Source organism: Mandrillus leucophaeus, unplaced genomic scaffold (genome assembly GCF_000951045.1).
Source record: "Mandrillus leucophaeus isolate KB7577 unplaced genomic scaffold, Mleu.le_1.0 Scaffold518, whole genome shotgun sequence".
Taxonomy (NCBI): Eukaryota; Metazoa; Chordata; class Mammalia; order Primates; family Cercopithecidae; genus Mandrillus; species Mandrillus leucophaeus.
In genome coordinates this window covers 1,144,278-1,167,300 of record NW_012105564.1, presented here as the reverse complement: position 1 = coordinate 1,167,300, position 23,023 = coordinate 1,144,278, and the positions used below count along the sequence as shown (strand labels likewise).

The 23,023-nt window shown below is 40.1% G+C and overlaps 1 protein-coding gene across 4 annotated transcripts in view; it reads right to left on the bottom strand.

Annotated features, from left to right (window-relative positions):
- CCDC88A (coiled-coil domain containing 88A) overlaps positions 1 to 9,533 on the bottom strand; it is a 142,858-nt gene extending 133,325 nt beyond the window's left edge. For all 4 annotated transcript variants that reach the window (XM_011996510.1, XM_011996509.1, XM_011996511.1 and 1 more), the window contains exons 1-2: positions 7,340 to 9,533; positions 7,143 to 7,243 (exon numbers count right to left, since the gene is read on the bottom strand). In XM_011996510.1, coding sequence (XP_011851900.1) covers positions 7,143 to 7,243; positions 7,340 to 7,402 — 164 coding nt within the window. In that variant the 5' untranslated portion in view covers positions 7,403 to 9,533. The remainder of the gene's footprint in view (positions 1 to 7,142; positions 7,244 to 7,339) is intronic.
- Positions 9,534 to 23,023: the final 13,490 nt, after the last annotated feature.

Here is a 23,023-nt window from a genome sequence, read left to right as displayed (position 1 = left end):
TAAAAATACAAAACTTAGCCAGGTATGGTGGTGGGCACCTGTAATCCCAACTACTCAGGAGGCTGAGGCAGGAGAATCAGTTGAACCTGGGAGGAGGAGGTTGCAGTGAGCCGAGATCACGCCACTGTACTCCAACCAAGGTGACAGAGTAAGACTCCGTCTCAAAAAACAAACAAACAAACAAACAACAACAAAAAACACAACATATTGGACAGGAAAGTTACTGGAAACCAAACTGAAAGCATTCTATACTCTAATACTATAAAAAACTATGGACCATGAAATCTTGTTCCAATCACCTTGCCTCAAAGGAGATACAACATAGGTGGGAAAAATATACAATAAAGGTAATTAAAACAAATACGGGGACAGAGAGAGAACCAATGAAAAGGAGAAACAGAAGAAAAACTAAAAAAAAAACTAAATTCTACAGTACTAAAACTAGAAGGTATTCTCAAAATTTTGAAAATTAATACAATTATAGCTATCTTCACTTAGTTCTTCAACATTTACTTACAACTTACGACATGCTAACTTCTATGCTAGGTGCTGGTGATACATGCTAAGTACTAGGTTAGGTGCTAGCAATATATGAGACAAAACATCTAGCCCCTAAACAGTAATAAAGCAGAGCAATAGCTACTCAGGTGAAGGTACTTCAGAATCATAAGCAAGAAAACAACTCTGCCTGGGGGCTTCACAAGGTATTAAAGGAAGAGCAGGAATTGGTTAGTCAAAGAAAAGGGTAAGGATAGTCTAGAACAGGAGAGCCTAATCCCTGGGCCATGGATTGGGTCCATGGCTTGTTAGGAAAGCCACACAGCAGGAGATGAGTGGTGGGCAGGCAAGCATTACTGCCTGAGCTCCGCCTCCTGTCAGATCAGCGAAGACATTAGATTCTCACAGGAACACAAACCCTATTGTGAACTGCGCATGCAAGGGATCTAGGTTGCATGCTCCTCATGAGAATATAAAGGCTGATGATCTGAGGTGAAACAGTTTCATCCTGAAACCATCTCCCCTCAGCCTGGGTCCATGTAAAAATTGTCTTCCATGAAACCAGTCCCTGGTGCCAAAAAGGTTGGGGACTGCTGCTCTAGAGGAAAATAATTCTAATGATAATAATATAAATAAAACAATAAAGAGCTAACATTTATTGGACACTTTCTATATGTTAAGCATTGTACATACATTATTCTATTTGATTCTCATAATAATCCTGTGACTTTTATCCCACTTACAAATTAAGTAACTTACTAAAGATCATACAGCTATATAGAGGTGACACTAACAGATCATACAAAACTAAGCTATAGGCCAGGCACAGTGGCTCATGCCTGTAATGCCAGCCACTTTGGGAAGCTGAGGTAGGAGGATCACTTGAGCCCAGGAATTCAAGACCAGCCTGGGCAAAAAAGTGATACCTGTTCGCTACAAAAAAATTTTTAAAAATTAGCCAAGTGCAGTAGCACATGCCTGCAGTCCCAGCTGCTTGGGAAGCTGAGGTGGGAGGATTGTTTGATCCCAGGAGTTTGAGGTTGCAGTGGGCTGCGATTGTGCCACTGCAGTCTAGCCTGGGTGACAGAGTGAGATCCTGCCTCAAAAACAAACGAACAAAAAACTAAGCTGTGAACCATCATGATTTACTTGAGGAACTATAAGTAGCTAGATATAGTATAGCACAAGATAATAATAATGACAGCAACCAGGACTGGGGATATAGTGGGTCAACAAAACAGAAAATAGACATATCTGTCCCTGTCTTAGTAGAGATAATCCTTCCCCACCAGGAAGAAAACATTATCTCCCATCTTATAAATGTAGGAACTGTAATTTGGAGATGTTAGTTCACATACCAGTAAGTAGCACAGCTAGAACTGAACTCAAGTCTATCTAACATAAGGCCCAAATTCATTCTACTTTACTACACATGGCTCTATTATTCAATCATTCAACAGAAATATAGCAAGAACCTACTGTTTGTCAAGCACTGCCCTAGGAATACAGAGACAAAAGATAGAGTCCCTGGCTTCAGGAAACCCACAGGCTAGTCAATAGAGTCAAGCAAAGAGTCAGGCTGGCTCGCACCTGTAATCCCAGCACTTTGGGAGGCTGAGGTGGGTGGATCGCTTGAGACGAGCCTGGGCAACATAGTGAAATTCCATCGCTACAAAAAATACAAAAACTAGTCAGGCGTGGTAGTGCGTGTCTGTGGTCCCAGGTACTTGGGAGGCTAAGGTGGGAGAGCAGCTTGAGTACGGGAGGTGAAGGCTGCAGTGAGCAGTGATCATGCCCCTGCACTCCAGCCTGGGCAACAGAGCAAGACCCTGTCTCCAAAAAAAAAACCAAAAAAAACAAAACAAAAAAAACAGGAGATGACTTCTGAAGTCCCTTCAAACCCAAGATTCTAAAGGAAAAGAAAGGCTATAACAAGTATATCACAATTACCAAGTGTTTCAAGTACAGTTCTCTATAACTATCTAACGGGTTTGGATCATAAATAATAATTCCAAATACTGTTCTGATACTATTAACAATTTTCTCAGTACTTAAAACCCTAAGACATCCATATTTTCAACCATTTGAGTAATATGAATTGCACATTTTTAAAATTTTAGGAGTATGAAATTAACTACAATGTCACAAATTCCTTAAAAACTCACAGCAAGTAATATTCAAAACTGGCTCCAGAACTAAATGACATCTTAAACAGGAAAATGATTATTTCTACTTCACTGTCACCACGCCCTACAACTGATAAGTAACAATAAAAAAAAAGATTTCAATCCACTGAAGTAGGAAAATGCCCTATAGTGTACAGAAGAGCTGGCCCATCATTCCAGATCTCTAAATAGCTTCCCTCCTCCTTCCCATTAGGTAAAGAGGATTGATGTCATGTTACAAGTTCTTACGAGATTATTTGATTCAAAAAGCTACTCAATGAAATTCAGGATTCATCTCCGAATACAGTAAATCCCAAGTCAGTGAACAGACTTCAAAATTGTGAGGCAGAGACAGTAAACAGTGTCGTGAAGAAGTCAGCTCTTCACTTTCAGAGTCTGGGTGCAAAACGGCAACACCAGAGTCATTAAATTAATCAATTTTCTTAGTCTTAATAAACATTTAAGATGAAAAACTTATATAACAAGGTTCCTGGCCAGGCGCGGTGGCTCACGCCTATAATCCCAACACTTTGGGAGGCCGAGGTGGGCGGATCATGAGGTCAGGAGATCGAGACCATCCTGGATAACACGGAGAAACCCCGTCTCTACTTAAAAAAAATACAAAAAATTAGCCAGGCGTGGTGGTGGGTGCCCATAGCCCCAGCTACCCAGGAGCCTGAGGCAGGAGAATGGCATGAACCCAGGAGGTGGAGCTTGCAGTCAGCCGAGATCAAGCCACTGTACTCCAGTTTGGGCGCAGAGCGAGATGCTTTAAAAAAAAAAAGTTTCTATAACAAAAGTCCATGTCACATCTAAAAGCAATAATATAAGACTAGCAGAGCAAAAATGTAATTAAAAGTATATAAACAGCCAGGCATTGTGATGCACGTGCCTGTGGTCCCAGCTACTCAGGTGTCTAGGGTGGGAGGATGACCTGAGCCCAGGAGTTTGAGGCCACAGTGCACTATGATCACATATTCCAGCCTGGCAACATAGCAAGATCCCATCTTGAAAAAAAAAAGTATATAAACATATTTTTACTGGTGGCCAGAGACCAAATTTGCCCTCCTCCCTGAAACAACTGGTGGGGAAAAAAAAGACAAAATACATAACATTTTTCAAGACATTGGACATCAGGCAACAAAAGACAGTGATCCCCAATAGATGGGAAACAAGCATGAATCCAACAACTGCTCCAGCATTACAGCCTTGAAAGAGTTTCCAGGCCACAGAACAGGAAGAGGGGAATCCAGGCAGAGCACAATGGTCTGAGCTGAAGAGACAGAACTGAGTCTGGAGACAGCAAGGTAGCTAAAGGTGACAGCAAGGTAGCTAAAGTACACAGGGCAGAGTACTTAAGAGAGCTGCACAGTTAGAAAGATCTGCAAAGGGTATCCCTCAAGTCTGAGTACTTACCAGAATGTAAGTGTGAGGAAACTACCCAAAGATAGTGAAAGAACCACCAAAAAGATTGAGAGCGAACACCACCAAGTAGGTCCTGTTCCCACCAGCTAGAGTATTCGGAGGCGTTTTGCCTCAACAGTGTGACAGAGTGGTACTGCCTAACAAATCTTAAAAGCATGTCCCCAAAAGATCAAACTGTTTTCAGGTAACTTAATGCATCCCAGAACAAAGCTCAAGATTTTTGTATTTAATGGAATACAAAAATATCCAGCACCAAACAAGTTAAAATTTCAAATGTCTGGCATCAAATAAAAAAAAAAATCACCAGGCATGCAAAAGCAAGAAGACAGAATCCATAATGGGGAGAAATATCAATCAACCAAAACCAACCCCAAAATGACACAGACAGAATTAGTAGACATAGACATTAAGCCAATTATAACTATATTCCATATGTTCAAGAAGCTAGAGAAAAGACAGAGCAGGAAAAACATAGACATGGAAGATATAAGAAAATTTCTAGAGATGAAGCTATAATATCTGGAATGAAAAATACAGTGGGTGGGATCAAGAGCAGAATAAACATTGTAGAAGAAAAGATGAATAAGTTTGGAGACATCACAACAGACTATTCAAAATGAAACAAAGAAGACTGAAAGAAAATTGAATTAAACATCAGTAAGTTTTAAGACAACATCAAAGCGACTAGTATATATGTAATTGGACTTTCAAAAGGGTGAAGAGATCAAAAATATATATATATATAGTAGCAATAATGACTGAAACTTTTCTAAATTTGATAAAAACTACAAACCCACAGATCCAAGACACTCATCGAATTCCAAGCACAAGAAACATGGAAAATATATAAATAGTTTCACTTACAAAGGGTTCTTGCCCACAATTTAATTCTGTAATTAAATGTACTGTAGAAATTAGACTAGGCCTAACTTTTACATTTACTAGGTACAGAGTTACAACTACAACTGACACTTTAAGTACATTAAAGCATACATTAATCTAAGTGCTTAACAGAAATCCTAATGACTTCAAAATTAGCAAAATACAGCTTTTAAAACAATGTATATTTTGTTGCCCTATCAGTTAAATAATTAAAATAAATTTGTGTTGATCTTATTTTAGCAAATTATTCAAACCAAGCAAAACTATACTTTTTTTCTTTTCTTTTCTTTTAATTTATATAGGTCATTTACAACAGAATTAGGACACCAAAAAAAAAAAAAAATCTAAAGAAACTGAGAGGTGGAACTGAAAATACAGAAGCAGAGTTGTGGTTTGGAAAGGAGCTACCCCTCATGAAAAACAGCAACCTGGCAACCGCTATTTTGGAATACCATCATTTTCAAAATATACATATATTTTTTAGCATAAAACTGCATTCGAAGTGGAAACAAACCAATGTATTTGTTTTTAGCACCTCAGTTAAGTATTTAGGATGCAAAAAAAAAAAACCAAATTTTTTTGGAAAAAGAATCGTTCAAATAAAATTAAAGTGGAAAACTAAAGTAATCTATTTCCCTATTTTTGTGAACACACATTTTTTTTTAGCACACAAATTCAAAATTTTCTGTCTAAACATAAGCACATAAAGAGACATAGGGGAACAAGTTCTGAATATCTAGTGTAATGGCTACCCTTTCTGTCATGTAGTTTCCCCAAAACAGAAGTCAGTTTATTATCCTACCATTTTGCTTAGGAAATAGATATTTTGAGGATAAAAAATAATTCCATTACACAGCTGTCAAAAATATATTTACTAACCCTGGAAATAATGTCTACGCTCTTTTTTCCTTTCTTAAGGGAAACATATGTACATATTCAGATAACATACATATTTCTTTGGGTGCCTATGAAAATAAAACACTGGTTGAAAATGTATAATAGTATACTACTTCCCTGTAGGATCAACACGTACATGAAAAACAGCCCACAAATCTCTTTGAGCACATAGAGAAGTTAACGAGAGCAATTTTTTATAGATTTGACTTCTACCGTCTTAAACATAAAAATCTAAATCAATAAAATACAAACTTGATAAGGTTATCAGAGCAGTAAGGTAGACTTATTCTCTAGTAACAACTATTCATTAATAACACACCGATTTCCCATACATAAAAAAGTTCCAAACTACCTCTTCTAATCAGATTTTATTAAAGAGAAATAAGCCTAAGTACGCATTACTTTGAGCACAACTGAAAAATTCAGTTTGATAAACTACATTAGCGTACTTAGAATGCACGTATGCTACAATATCTGTAATTGGATAAAAACTGAGTTTTAATTTTACTAATCCAGCTACCAATATACTTTCACTATTCAATTCCCATCTCAAAAGCATACTTTCCTACTTAGTACAAACCCAATATTATAAACACAAAAGACAAAGATTTGCCCACTAAGTCGTTATCTAATTGTTATTAAGACTTGATACTTGCATTTCAAAACCTGTAAGAATACCTTAAAATGATCCCTAAAATATTAAGCAACCTAATAATTCACACAATAAATCATCTCATCAAGCTTTAGTTATTACAGGCATTTAAATTACTTACTACAGCAAGAGTCCTCACCAATCAGAACTGTTTGAAACGTTCCCTTCTGAAATCTGCTATTACTTAACGAGTTTCAAATTTTGAGCCACTTATTTCTAGATATAAAGGTTAATAAGAAACATTTCTGCATCAAATGCACATAACTTCACAGTAAAGTCTTTTTTTCTATCTTAGGAAACCAGATTCTCATTCTCTCTTTTATTTTACCAAATTATCAAAGAAGACACAATGTGGCTTGGATTTCAGTACTGAAGACAAGTGACGATACATGGTTGACAGAATGAAAAATTAAAGTTTCACAATTTTAACAGGTAGAATTACTAGGTTGTGATAATGGGCTGAGCGCATAACATTATCATTCCTTTCAAGATCTAATTCTTAAACCACCTGAATTTTTCTGGCCAATGAAGCAAATTAGGGGCTTAAAACATCGTGTCTCAAAGTTCACCGTATGCTATTTCTCAAAGAAAACAAGTTACCTAGGAAAGAAGGAAGAACTTACATTTGGAGCATGACCTGGTTCAGGAACACCCCATCCACCAAAGCCACATATTCATCAAGGTTGGTCCCATTTCCTGCAGTCAGAGGTCCAAACGTTTTAACCTAGAACAGAAGGATCACCACGACATGAACGCCCACCTCCATCTCTACAGCCACAAATAACGCAGCAAAATATACAATAAAGGACACCCCACTTACCCAAGTGACCAAAGGGCTGGTCATGAACTGCTCCAGAAGGGGAGTAAAAATTTCGTTCTCCATTTTACAGAGTATGTATTTGAAAAAAGGAACTACCACAAAAATACGCCTAGGGAATTGGTCACTAAACGTGGAAGTAAGTATAAATCAATGAAAGTCCATTTCGGCAAGGGAGGAAAATCCCATCGTGGAGGAGGGGGGCACTCTCCCTCCTCAAAAAACACCCCAGAGGGAAACAAGCCGAAATCCCAAGAAGTGGCTTCGACGACGGACACCACGAGCAGCAGCCTGCGCTGGAAATGTCTGTACCGGGCGAGGAGGGGCAGAGAAAAGGCATCTGGAGGAGGAGGAAGGGAAAGGGGGCTGGAGCCCAAGACAAAAAGCCCGTCAAGGTTGTCCAGCTCCTGGAGGAGCCAGACCAGCGAAACTGCTCCCAATGAATTAATCCCAACGTGGGCTAAATGAAATAACGTTAGACAGAGACCACGTTAAGGATTCCGAGGGGCCGCCAGACTCGACCTCGGCGTTCCGACCTCTACACGTTCCACCCACGGATGGGCATGGAGCCGCTTTCGACCCGCGGAGCCTCCACTGCCCGCAGCCCCTCAGCACCAACAGGCAGGGCTCACCCCTTCCCCCCGAACAGACACCATCCCTCCGCCGCCCTCAAGCCTTGCCTCCAGCCCCCTTCCCCTCCCGGGGGTGGGGGCTTGAATGCGTGTCCCTAACCCCCCAGCTTCCTAAGCCCTGCCAGCCTTTTCAGCGCTTCTCTGGGAATCCCTGGCACAAAATCACCGCCGCGCTCCAGCCTCCTCCGCCCTCTATGGAGAAGCCGGAGTAACGGCCTCAGAACCGCAGTGCCGCATCACACCCCACCCCTCGCCGCCCGCCAGAGCCGCCCGCCAATGCCGGGGACCGCCGTCAAAGGGAGCGCGCAGCTTCCTCCGCGCCGATATCCTTCCGCCGACTCCCCGCCCCTCCCGCGCAGCTGCCTCTGGATTGTGGGAGAAGAAAACCGCTGCATGAGCGCGCTCCCGAGCGAGCGCGCCCCCGGGCTAGCCCCGCCGCCGCCCAGATCCTGGCGGCGGGCGCGGGCGTGGACGCGCGTTCGCTGCAGCTGCTGGGGAGATACCCCGCTCCTCGCTTGCGCCCAGGCTTGGGGGGCGGGGACAGGGAAGGCAGAGCAAGGGGTCTGTCTGCTCGTTCGCTCGCTCGTGCCTAATTATGGTTTATTTCCTCGCCGAGTGCCTTCTTTGATATGTGAAGGAAAGGGAAAGAAATCCTTCTCTTTTAAACGTGAGGGTTGCAGACAACCTTTTTCGGACAGTTTGATGTGTTCTGTAAAGCATGCCTTCCCCCCAGCAAAATGGAATAGGAAAACTCACTGCAGCAAATGGCAGAGGGACTTGAGCCGCAACTTGGTGGGTTTTTTCTGCTTCTTTTTTTTTCTTCCAAATCCAGTCCACTAACGCATGAATGTTCTTCAGAATTGCAAGTGACATACAGTAAGATTTTTTAAAAACCAGAGCTGTCTGTCAGCACGTTGGTATTCCCTGACTGGAGCAAACGTGACTCAGACATTGTTTTTTGGTTTTGTTTTGTTTTTTGCTATTTGGCCATTGAGGGGTCGGGGTTGGGGGGAATCCCAAGCAAAATCAAGAACTACAAAGAAGAAACATTTGGAAGTCATCCAAGTTGGGTGACAAACAGATTACATATTTGTCATAAATCTCCATGCCATGCACGACTGGAACCTCGACATAATTTTAAGTTCCCTGGCAAAATCAAATGTTACTCCTCATTTAAAAGGAAAATAAAGACTTTTTTCCTGGGGTAAAATGGGCATGTAGAATGCAATCTTTTTTGAGAAAAGATAATATAGTTTTATAATGTGTGCTATGTTTACATTACATAAATATTTACATAGAGTATATATTTTAAATTAGCAGTAAAAATGTTTCTGTCATTACACAATTAAGAAACAGCACAATTTCTTAATTGGGTAGTTGGGAACCTGGACTCTGAAGTCTTCCTGCCTAGTTCCAATATGCACCAGCTGTGTGAGCCTAGGCACGTTATTGAGGCTCTCTGTGCTTTGGTTCCTTCACGTGTAAAGCAGGGCTAATAATAGGGGTAAGTGAAATGGCAGCTTATAGTAAGTGTTCTATAAATGTCATTAATGTTTTTAACATTATTCCTTCAAAATAAAGAACCTTTATGAAAAAACTTGAAATGTAACCTTTCCACTTCAGTTACAGGAGAAAGGATCTTGCTTTGAGGAGTAGGGAACTGAATGCCCTTTGAAAATCATCTTAATTAAAATTAGGATGCATTCATGTGGCACTTTGCTAGGTAGTGTACGAGTAGAACCTTGAATTTCCCTAGTCAGTACACAAGCCTTCAGACATCCTTATTGCTAGCAATCTTTTCCATCTGCTCTTGATGACTTTTTAAAAAGTCTTTTAGATATGGGAGTCTCACTATGTTGCCTCAAACTCCTGGCCTCAAGTGACCCTCTCACCTCAGCCTCCCTAGCAGTTGGGACTAGACGTGTGAGCCACCACGCCTGGCTTGGTGACTCCTTTTTTTATTTGTTTTGTTTTTTGAGACGGAGTCTCACTCTATTACCCAGGCTGGAGTGCAGTGGCACGATCTCAGCTCACTGCAACCTCTGCCTCCAGGGTCCAAGCGATTCTCCTGCCTCAGCCTCCCGAGTAACTGGGATTACAGGTGCCCGCCACCACCCCCTGGCTAATTTTTGTATTTTTAGTAGGGACAGGGTTTCACCATGTTGGCCAGGCTGGTCTTGAACTCCTGACTTCAAGTGATCTGCCTGCCTCGACCTCCCTAAGTGCTGGGATTACAGGCGAGAGCCACTGCTCTTGGCCTGATGACTGTTTCTTAATAGTGGTGCTTTATTTGGCAAATGAAATGCAGACAGAAGGAGAGTAGGCACCAAGAAGACAGCATTGCTTTCAGGAGCAGCCCAGTGCTTGACATATCCACTTTTCTTTGTAATCCCCCAGATGCTTGACAAAACAATATGGAAGTAATTATGCCTATACTGGGTTTATCCTAGGACAAATCAATCTGCTTCATTCATAGACAAAAAAACAAAAAGTATTAATACCAAATACAGCAGGTTAGGGGCATTTCGAAGTGGTGACTGAAGAGTTAGCACAGGAGTCATACATTAAGGTAGTATTGTTTATGCAATTTAGTACCCATCCCTCACAGAAATCTGGATTCTCCTGTAGAGCCAGATGGCCCCAGATGCTTTCTGGTCTATCTTTAGGTTTTACGCGCGCACACACACACACTCAACAAAGAAACATGAGGAGTTAATTGTAAAAACAGGAAACTTTAGACCAGACTGAGGTCTGGAGGAACTTATTTGAAAACCTACCAATTCACAATTCCCTAGTTTAACAGCAGCCTTAAAAATGCTTTATAATATCTCAAGAGTACAACCAGTAATTTCTCTGTCTGGTTAAAGAGGGATTGTATATTATACCCAGTTTAATGGTCTTTGAATTGCAACATCCTATAAAATTAAATTCAAAAGTTTCCTATCCACCTTTCACCGAGGAAGAAATTTCTCAAGATTTCTTCAAAATACTTTTGTTTTGTACTTTGTAGTCATTTATGTGTCCTGAATGCATTCTTTCTTGGAATGTTAAATCCAGCACGAAAGGGGTTTGGAAAAATCATACCCATCTGGTTAGGATGTAAGTTGTTTGCTTAGCTCTCTTCTAATCCAAAACTAAACGGTTAGAATGGACCATGGTCTCATTTAGAAATCACTAGAGAAAGACTCTCCCCTGTGTATTATAATTGAGGCTTTCTCCTTCAGGTTGCATATGAATAACACAACCCATGTATCAAAAGCACCCATATGAACTTCTACCCATGTCTATCTTGATCTACACTATAGGAAGTGATAGACTCATCCAGAACCAGGTTCCTTGGTGACAAATATTTTTAAGTACGGATTTGCAAAGCTAATCACATTCATAAGCTAGTGCAGCAGCAGAATGGCACCGTTGTTTATAATAGACAATAAGTGGAAACAACCCACATGTCCATGGACTGAAGAAGGAATAAATAAAATGTGGTATATCCATATAATAGGATACTATCTGGCAATACAAAATAATGAAGTACTAATACATGCTACAACATGGTTGAAAGCATTATACTAAGTGAAAGTCATAAAGAACAATATATTGTATTATTCCATTTATGTGAAATGTCCAGATAAGACAGATCTATAGAGACAGAAAGTAGATTAGCCTAGGGCTGGGGAAGTTGGGGGAGAATAGGAGTGATGGTTTAGGGATGTGAAGTTTCTTTTGAGAAAATGAAAATATTCTAAAATGATCATGGTGATGGTTGCACAACTCTGTGAATACACTAAAAGCCATTGAGTTGTGTACCTTAAATGGCTGAATTGTATGGAATGTGAATTACATCTCAATAAAGCTTTACAAAAAAGAATGGCACCATTCCCTCATGAAATTTTTTTTAAGTCATCAAGAAATCTAGTCTCTAATAGCCTTTTTAAAAGGGCCCCTTGATCTAATAAAAGATTTTTAAATCACCTAAGAACACAGAAGGCTTATATTTTAATTACCCAACATAGTTTTAAGAGGAAATATACAGAGAGAGAAAGAGAAATTAGGCAGGTTGCTTAACTTTTTTGAGCATCAGTTTCCTCGGTAGCTAATGAGCACACTGGTTTCATTCTCTTCTGGACTTCTGCTTTGACCAGTGGACTTGTTCTGTCCTGTACCTCAACTGAGGAGAGGAAAGGTAGAAAGATATGACAGGGAAGAGAGAAGGGGTCCTCCTTTCAGGCCAGTATCAATTGGTCTTCTCAAACATCCTACTTCCGTGTTCCAAAGTGAACCTTCTCAAATTCACAGTAATATCCCATATGCCTGTGCCTCTGCATATGCTTCCATCCCTGTCCAGAATACCCTTTTCTGCTTGCTAGCTAGGCCAACTCCCACTCATCACTTGGGATTCAAGCGTTACCTCTCTGTGAAGCATTCCTCTACATCAGACTCAGGTGACACTCCTTTTTGTATCTGCATAGTATCAAATCTTCCCTTCATTTCTGCAACTTGCTCTAAATGGCATGTATTTGCCTACAATTACTTCTCCTTTATTCATCTTTGTGTCCCTGGATCTAGGGCAGTGCCGTGCAATGGAGGGCACTCTCAGTCAATGGATCAGAGTCTTCCTCGCACCACGATGATTAGTGTAAAATCCTAACAATAGGCAAGAGCTCACAGCAGAGTGACTTCTGAGAACTATTTCATTAACGAATGACCTTGAGGAGCCTTTAGCTAGATTCTTGCTTGCCAGTGAATTTGAAGAATCAAAGGTTTTGCCCGGGACGTTGAGGTCATAAAATAAACAGCTTTCAAGAGAGCTTTTTTCCAAGTAATTTTTTTTTTTCAGAGAAAAGCTTAGAGGAATACATAAACATCGTATAATCTTTTATTTCTCAGTCAGCATGTAATGGCATATATCCTTCTCAACACCTAAACTATTTTTTATTTTTTGTCATGTTGATGGAAATTTTGTAAAAATGTATCTAAGCTTTGTTGAACAGTATATTCTGAACAGAAATTGGTCTCTTAATTGTTTCACTACATTTGACCTAATTGTGTGGTGCTTTTAATGTTGTGATAAATTCAGAGGTTCTTAAAAGTGCAAGAGTGCGGCCAGGTGTGGTGGCTCACGCCTGTAATCTCAGCACTTTGGGAGGCCAAGGCAGGCGGATCATGAGGTCAGGAGTTTGAGACCAGTCTGGCCAGTATGGCAAAAATCCATCTCTACTAAAAATACGAATATTAGCCAGGTGTGCTGGCGGGCACCTGTAGTCCCAACTACTTGGGAGGCTGAAGCAGGAGAATCACTTGAACACGGGAGGTGGAGAAAAAAAAGTGCAAGGGTGCATTCACAGTCTCCAGATAACTAAGTTTTCAGTTTTATTTTACTTTGAATTTACTTTGAATAGTTTTCCTATCTTCTTTTGTGGCTGTCAGTATCTCCACCTACCTATAGTCCCCAGTCAAATGTGCTGCTTCTAATTTTCTGGATGCTAGGAATACACAGACTGTTAAAACACTCTGAAAGAATTAACAGTCTTTGAGTGAAGTCCTGATAGGCTCTTCAGTGAGTGGAATTGATGGATTTCTGATAGGCCTGGAGTGTCTCTTGGTATAATGTTTTTGCTTGCGTTCAGTCTCCTGGTCTTTATTTAGGTAAGTGTGGTGCTACTCAGTTTATTTAACTAGTTTGCTATGGTGTGATGCAAAAGTTCTGAATGTTAATCGTCACTTACAAAGTATTTCCAGGGTATGACTGTCCTATCATATAGTCAGTCCTTGCATTGGCATTGTTCCTTCTTTAATTCTTCAAACCTAAGCAATAGGCAGTGACTCATTTCCTGTTAAGATGCTACTTGGGCAATATATATAGTGATACCTTATCTCTAGAAAAAAATTAAAAATTAGCAGAGCGTATTGGAGCATAGTGGTGGTCCCAGCTAGCATAATGGAGGATTGCTTGAGCCCAGGAGATGCAGACTGCAGTGAGCCTGAGATGCACCACTGCACTCCAGCCTGGACGACACAGTGAGTGTCTCAAATAAAACAATACGCTGCTACCAGAAAGATACTAAGCAAATGAAAACCTTATAGAGCCGTGGTCCCCAACCTTTTTAGCACCAGCAACCAGTTTTGTGAAAGACAGTTTTTCCCTGGGCAGGGAGGGGGGATCTTTTCAGGATGAAACTGTTCCATCTCAGATCGAGGTATCGTATTCTCACAACGAGCACGCAACCTGGATCCCTTGCATGCGCAGTTCATCACAGTCGGGTTCCCACTCCTGTGAGAATCTAATGCTGCCGCTGATGGACAGGAGGCAGGGCTCAGGCGGTAATGCTGGCTCGCCACTCAACTCCTGCTATGCGGCACAGTTCCTAACAGGCCATGGACCAGTACTGGTCTACAGCCCAGGGGCTGGGGACCCCTGTTATAGAGGAGAAAATAAAAATGTGCAGAAAAGGACAAATACTGTAAAATAAACTTTTAGAAGTTGAAAAAAAATTAACTCTCCTATTCTGATCATAAGCCTATTCCCAACCTCTACTATTCAACTACTTACGTCTTAGAGACAGACATTAGCAATACCTAGTTGAAAGAGAACCTAGGCAGAACACCTGATGAATCATTAATAAAATACATAAATATTCCATGTAATGGGCCCTTTCCTCATGGTGAAGATCACAGTTATAACTGATGGGTAGCACGACACAAGAGCTTAAGATGTTCTAATAAAAGAAACACAAACTGGGCATTCTTGGGTATAATAATACCATCTTTAGAACGTGACTTAAATTTTTCACACAGCATTCCTTTTAAGATAAATGAGCAAAAAGATTTCCACATAAAGAACCATTGGTAGTTTTAAGGGTACTGAAAATAAGCGTGAGTTAAAACAATTAAATACTTTGAACCATAGGAAAAGCAAAGATCTGCTTCCATTTTAAAAGTACAAATTACAGATTATAATAAACATTACAAGTGAGGATATCTGAAGATATTTTATTTCCTTCTAGTGAATGGTAGTAGGAAGATATTAAGAAATGCATACATTCTTAAGTGACTATGTAATTGATGTTCTGCTGTTGAAAAGTTAAAATTCACATGAAATGTTTTAAAAATTTACAATTTGAATGTGATTTCCTAATTTTCAATCAATACATGCTAATTGATTATTTTCTTAAAATATTAGTTTGAGAAGAGTTCTCAGACTCAATTTTATTTCAACAATTTTTTTAAACTAAAGATCTGTCTTTGGTTTCTTCAACTAAAATAGCGATATAAAATATTCAGTTACATTAGGTTTACTATTTTGCATATTTTGTAAACTATTTTATTTTCTCATCATAAAAATAATACATTTCATTGTCATATTTTGAAAAAAAATCCACAACACATAAAGAAAACACTTAAAAAACAATAGGCCACGTGTGGTGGTTCATGCCTGTAATCCCAGCACTTTGGGAAGCCAAAGCAGGTGGATCACCTGAGGTCAGGAGTTCAAGACCAGCCTGGCCAACATGGTGAAACGCCTTCTCTACTAAAAATACAAAACACTAGCCGGTTGTGGTGGCAGGTCCCTGTAGTCCCAGCTACTTGAGAGGCTGACGCAGAAAAATCGCTTGAACCCGGGAGATGGAGGTTGCAGTGAGCCGAGATCACGCCACTGCACTCCAGCCTGGGCGACAGAGTGCCTGTCTCTATAAAATAATTTTAAAATTAGCCAGATGTGGTGACTCATGTCTATAATCCCAGCTACTCAGGGGGCTGAGGTGGAAGGATAGCTTGAGCCAGAGGGTCAAGGCTGCAGTGAGCCATGATTGTGCCACTGCACTCCAGCCTGAGTGACCCAATGAGACCCTATCTCTAAAGAAAAACAAAAACAAGCCTGAACATGCCTCTCAGTTTGAATTAAACAATAAATAGAATTCAAATGCATTTTTAGTAATGATGTTTATCATATACTAAATGTGTAGTATTGCCAGATCAACAATTTTTTTTTTTTTTTTTTTAAGACAGACTCTTGTTCTGTCAACCAGGCTGCAGTGGCACAATCTTGGCTCACTGCATCCTCCGCCTCCCAGGCTCAAGTGATTCGCATGCCTCAGCCTCCCAAGTAGCTGGGATAACAGGTATGGGCCACTGTGCCTGGCTAATTTTTGAATTTTTAATAGGAGATGAGGTTTTGCCATGTTGGCCAGGGTGGTCTCAAATTCCTGGCCTCAAGTGATCTGCCTGCCTTCACCTCCCAAAGTGCTGGGATTACAGGTGTGAGTCACTACACCCAACCCAGGTTAACAATTTTTACAACATCAGAGTCCAAATTCCTATAATCACATATACGACTTGGCTAATAAATCTTATAAAAAATTAAAATAGATTCTCCATGTTTATCACAAAACTGAGGGTCATGAGTTCTAAGTTTGTCAGTGCATTCTCAATTTCTTCACTAATCAATATTTATTGAACCACCATATGTATAAGATAAGCATATTGAGCACAAAAGGTTGTGTCTAAATGAGGCCAAAAGAAATAAAACTACAACCATATATTATTCAATCAATTAGTTCAGAGGTTGGCAAACTTTTTCTGTAAAAGGCCAGATAGTAGATATTTTAGGCTCTGTGAGCCATAAGGTCTCTGTCACAATGACTCAACTCTGCCATTGTAGCAAGAAGCAGCCACACACTATAGGCAAAGAAATAGGCGTGGCTCTATCCTTGTTGAATACACAGGATGCAAAAAACAAAAACAAAAAACAAAAAACAGGAATGACTTTCTTCCCAGTGAATTAACTGACTACAGATAATTAAATAAACTATCCAACTATATTGTATATAGTTACCTTCTGGAATTGCAGAAATTGTCTACGAGCTCCTTGGAAGCTGAATTTCATTGCTCTGTTGATTCAGATGTAGTTCAAATTGCTTTCATTCTTTCAGCATGTTACCATTGAGAACTTTTCTTCTGGATATAAAACTTTTTGTTTGTTTCTAATCTTGAGTTCTAGCAGGAAGCAGAGGGCACATTAACATGTTTAACTTTAGGCTGGTTCAGACAAAGAAAAAAGCGTTTAAGTGAAAAGAAAGTAATGAAGGGATGATTTAGAGGGGCATGAGAAGGTAAGTGAACCAATACGGGGGCAGGGAACCACCCAAGGATGAACAATAGCAGTGAGCACTTCTCACCCCTAGGCCTGAAGGGGCAAGAGGAGGAAACTGTGCTGCCAGAACCCTGAAAGACCTGGAGTCTTGGAAGAGGAGTCACTAACTAGGAACTGTGTCCATAGAGTGTAGAGCCACTGCCATAATCATGATGCAGAAGAAAGGCAAATAAATATCCCAATCTCTCTGTACTCCTCACTTATATTTCAGGCCAGTGCTTCCCTTCTGGCTGAACCTCCTGGAAGCAAAGAATAAGAAACCCCATATGATGGTGTCCACAGAGGTCAACCTTCAGGGCACAGAGGACAGAGTGGGACCAGAAGCCCCAGCAGAAGACTGTGTAGTACAGAGCTGCCTGTGAAAGGTATGGAGAACACCTAGAACCATTTCTGTAGATTTTCTGAAAGTCATATAGGAAGGCAATTATTTCCAATTTAACAGAAGCTTAAGCTTTTGGTAAAATGTCATGAAGAGATAGAGGCAGCTGATAAGTATGTTAACAAACTGCCATAAAATTTATGGCATATAGGTCAACATCTATGATCTATTGCTGCAAGGTATTAATTTTTTTTTTGACAGTGTCTTGCTCTGTCACCCAGGTTGGAGTGTAGTGGCATGATCACAGCTCACTGCAGCCTTGATCTCCCAGGCTTAAGCAATCCTCCTATCTCAGCCTCCTGAGTAGCTGGTACTATAGGTGTGTGCCACCATGCCTGGCTAATTTTTTTTTTTGAGAGATGGGGTTTCTCTATGTTGCTCAGGCTGGTCTTCAACACATAGAGTCAAGTGATCCTCCTGCCCTTGAATCCCAAAGTGCTGGGATTACAGGTGTGAGCCACTGTGCCTGGCCAACAATTTTTTTTTAACTGACAAATATATAGTATCAGTGTCCTGCAGTGTCTTGCATATAGTGTGTGCTCTGTATTAGCGGAATATGTAAATTTGTTGAATTAATTAATTTTCAATCATTTTGAAATTAACATAGTAGGCCGGGAAGAGTGGCTCACACTTATAATCCTAGCACGTTGGGACGTGAAGGCGGGATGATTGCTTGAGCCCAAGAACTTGAGACCAGCCTGGGCAACATGGTGAAACCCCCTCTCTATAAAAAGTACAAAAATTAGCCAGGCATGGTGGCGTGCACCTGTAGTCCTAGCTACTGGGGACACTGGGGTGAGATGATCACCTGAGTCCAGAAGTTCAAGGCTGCAGTGAGCCGTGATCACACCACTGCACTCCAGCCTGAGCCACAGAGGGAGACCTTGTCTCAAAAAAAAAAACAAAGAACAAACAACAACAACAAAAAAAAACACAAAGGGGCCAAAAAGTCTCCTAACAAATCTTTTTTTTTCTAATCATCAGCTAGATTGCCTATATTTCGCAATACATTCATCATGTGAGGATTTCAACTCTGAATTGGGAAGAAATTATTTGTGTCATGGATCACAAACTCCTACACTCTTTTTACGGAAATTTACTAGTAGACAGACCTTCAAGCTCTGGATTGGATTTATTTTGATCCTAGAAGGCAGCCTACTCTTAGTTTTAGATCTCAACCTCCTCATTCTGTTTAGTTTAAGACATTGCAGTAGTATATCTATTTTATTATGGTAGCTACAAACAGTTTTGATTTAGTCACAATTTTGAATTCCTCAGCTGTCTCAGTCTTTTTTATTTTCGCTTTTATTTACTATAACCCTATCTAACTCATGATTGAATATTTTTTAACAAGGGTCATAAGGACAATGGCCATATTTTTCCTGCAGTGCAATGTGAAAGCATTTTTCTCTTACTCAATTAGCAAGAGTATATCAAATTACGTAGAATTGGCAAAACTCAACATGATTTTGCGAAGAGCAAATCCTGCTGAACTAATTTCTTTCTTTTTTTTTTTTTTAACCAACTGCAAAACCTGGCAGATGGTTTAGCAATGATCACCTCTGCAAAACATCAGCTGTGTCTACTTACTGGTATATACATCATGTGTTTTTAAATGTACTGCAGTTTACAAGTCTGAGGTAGAATCATGAGAGGAATACCTTCTTCTGTCACTGTGTGAATGCTAATCTCAGCAAACAGGCATCAATGAGACTGGAATTGGTTATTGAGTATGCCACGTACACACAGACCGTAGATCATCCCTTGTCTCCAGAGAAGCAGGAAAGTAGAATTCCACCTGGCTTAGAAATAGGTGACCTCGTGCAACCAGGATTTCTCTAAATTGTAAGTGACATAATATCTCCATACTTCTGCACCAAAGAACCTTCATCTTAACTATACTACAAAAAAATCTGGCTGCTAAGAAGCAACAGGGAAATTAAAATTCGCCAAAAACATCTATATATTTCAAAAATAATCTTTTAGTCACATCTGATGCTCTCTGAACTTGTGAGAAGCACCATCCACAAGCCTTAGCTGCAATGTCTGTCTAAAATTTTACACAAGGTGTTTTGTTCAGTATGAGAACTCTCCATTTAGTTTCTTTTCTTTGTTCATTCAACAAACACACATTATGAGTATTTACTGCATACTAGGCACTGGAGACATGAAGATGAATAAGACATTTTCTTTTGACACATGAACCCTCAGAGACCTTGTAGTCTGCTAAGGAATACAAACTGATTATTCTAAAACAATTCTATCTGTAATATATGCTATTTGTGGGACAAACAAGGTTCAACAATGGGAAGTCAAGAAAGTCTCCACAGAAAGATGACTTTTGAGCCAGGCCTTGAATGAAAAGTAAGTGTTTAATGGGGAGTGGAAGTACAGGGAATTTCAGGTGGAAGAACCACCAAAGCAAAGCATCATCAAGGTATAGAAGAGTATATTGTGTTTGGGGAGCCATGAGTAGCTTGGCGTGGCTAAAGAAGTTTCCAAATGTGGACAATGGTGAGAAATGAAAGTTGAAGTCATATTGAGAACAAACCCAAATATCACACTAAAGAATTTGGCCTTTTATCCTGTGGATCACAGAGTACAACTGAGCTTTAAAAAAAAAAAAAAAAAAATCAAGGGAATGATATCAGATTTCTCTTTTAGAAAGGAATTTCTTGCAGCACTATAGTAGGGGAATTGGAAAGAGGTGAGACTCTAGGCAGAGAAACCAGACAGAAGCTCCTCCTACTAACATTTTGTAGTTTCAACTTGTACTGCTTTTGTTTGCCACAAGTTTAATACTGTCTGTTTGAACTTTGCTGAGACAGGAGGTTTGAACACTACCATCAAGTCAGCAACTTGTTCATGTTGCCCTCTATTGGTAGAAAGGAAAAGAAATTACTATCAAGGGCATTATTTCACATTTCATTTGTTGATGGTATTTCGATTTTCCTGAAATAAGGTTTGTTATGTTTGGTAACATTAAAAAAATATGCTGGCATTATATTACAATTACAGGAATACCTCTGAAATTACCCTTTGAGTAGCAAGGGGATAGTGTAAACAGTAACAACCACAGTAGTTCAAAGAGAGAAATAAATATGGTCTAGTATGGAGACCTCTCTCTAAACTTCACTTGCCTCTAATAATATGAATAATCATGTCCTGATTTATCTGCTTAGGATACACATACAGATATATTTTAAGAAAACAAATTAAGACATCATGATTTGAAGTACAGGCACACCTTGGAGTAGTTTCGTTCTAGACCACTACAATAAAGCGAGTATCGCAGTAATGCAGGAGATACAAATTTTTTGGTTTCCCAGTGCAGAGGAAATTATGTTTATACTATACTATAGTCTATTAAGTGTGCAGTAGCATTATGTATAAAAAAGATGTATACACATGCATTAAAAATACTCTTGCTAAAAAATGCTAATGATCATCTGAGCCTTCAATGAGCCAAAATTATTTTGCTGGTGGAGGGTCTTGTCTCGATGTTGCTGGCTCCTAATCAATCAGAATGGTAGTTATTGAAGGTTAGGGTGGCTGTGGTAATTTCTTCAAATAAGACAGTAATGAAGTGTGCTACATTGATTGACTCTTCCTTTCACGAAAGAGCTCTTTGTAACATGAGCTGCTGCTTGATAGCATTGTACCCACAGTAGAACTTCTTTAAAAATTGAAGTTGATCCTCTCAAAGCCTGCCATTGCTTTATTAATTAATTTAATGGAATATACTAAGTCCTTGTTGTCATTTCAACAACGTTCGTAGCATCTTCACTTGAGAGTCGATTCCATCTCAAGAAACCACTTTCTTTGCTCATCTATAAGAAGTAACTACTCATTCGTTCAAGTTTTATCACGAGATTGCAGCAGTTCAACTACTTCTTCAGGCTCCATTTCTAGTTCTCTTACCATTTCCATCACAGTTACTTCCTCCCTGAAGTCTTGAATCCCTCAAAATCAACCATGAGGGTTGGAATAAACTTCTTTCAAACTTCTGTTAATGTTAATATTTTGACCTTCTCCCATGAATCATGGATATTCTAAAAGGCATCTAGAATGGTGAACCCTTTCCAGAAGGTATTCAATGTATTTTTTCCAGAACCATCACAGAAATCACTATCTTTGGCAGCTATAGCATTATAAAATGTATTTCTTAATGTGAGATAATGAAATATATATTTGGGTTTTTTCCCCATTTCCTGGCACACAACTCCTAAAATCCTTGGAATCTCCAAAGTGCTGTCTTTTTGTACAGCTAATGTTGAATAATAGCTTCAGGGTGGGAGTGGTCACTGGAAAGACCAAAGCATGATTAGAGGATTGGGACTCTCAACCCCATCCCCCAACCTCTGATGAGGGGATAAGGGGACAAAGGTCAACTGAACACCAATGGCCAATGGTTTAATTAATCATGCCTATGTAACAAAACCTCTCTGAAACCCAAAAGAGCAGGATTTGGAGCACTTCCAGATAGCTGCATATGTGGAGGTTCCTAGAGTATGGTGCACTTAGAGAAGACATTGAACCTCCGTGCTCCTTCACCTATACCTCATTGTATACTTCTCTTCATCTGCATCCTTTGTAATGTCCTTTATAATAAACCAGTAAGTGTATTAATAAATGTTTCCCTGAGTTCTGTGAGCCACTCCAGCAAATCAATTGATCCCGAAGAAGGGTTGTGGGGACTCCAACTTGGAGACAGAAGTTCACCAGGCCCAGACTTGTGACGTGTGTCTGAAGCTTGGGGATTAGTCTTGAGGACTGAACCTTCAACCTGTGGGATCTAATCTGTCTCCAGGTAGTGTCAGACTGGTGTTCACTGCTTGTTGGTGGGGAAAAATCCCCACACATTGAGCCACAGAAGCCTTCTGTGTTGATTGTTGTGGTGTGAAAACAGAGGGAAAAAACACTTTAAGAGTTTTTCTCCAAACAAATAATAAGATGAAAGTTGAATTATTCCTTGATCTGTGGGCTGCAGAATGGATGTTGTGTTAGCAGGCATGAAAACATTAATCTCCTTGTATACCTCCAACAGGGCTCTTAGGTGACCAGGTACATTGTCAGTGAGCAGTGTGATTTTTATTTATTTATTTATTTTAGATGGAGTCTCACTCTGTTGCCCAAGCTGGAGTGCAATGGTGCGATCTCAGCTCCCTGCAACCTCTGCCTCCCCGGTTCAAGTGATTCTCCCGCCTCAGCCTCCTGAGTACCTGGGATTACCCACACATGCACCACCATGCCTGGCTGATTTTTGTGTTTTTAGTAGAGATGGGGTTACTCCATGTTGGTCAGGCTGGTCTCGAACTCCCGACCTCGTGATCCGCCCGCCTCGGCCTCCCAAAGTGCTGGGATTACAGGCGTGAGCCACTACACTGGGCCCTAGCAATGTTATTTTGAAAGGAATCTTTTTTCTCCTGAGCAGCAGGTCTCAACAGTGGGCTTAAAATAGTAAACCATGCTATAAACATATGTACTGTCAGGCAGGCTTTGCTGCTCCTTTAATAGAGCACAGG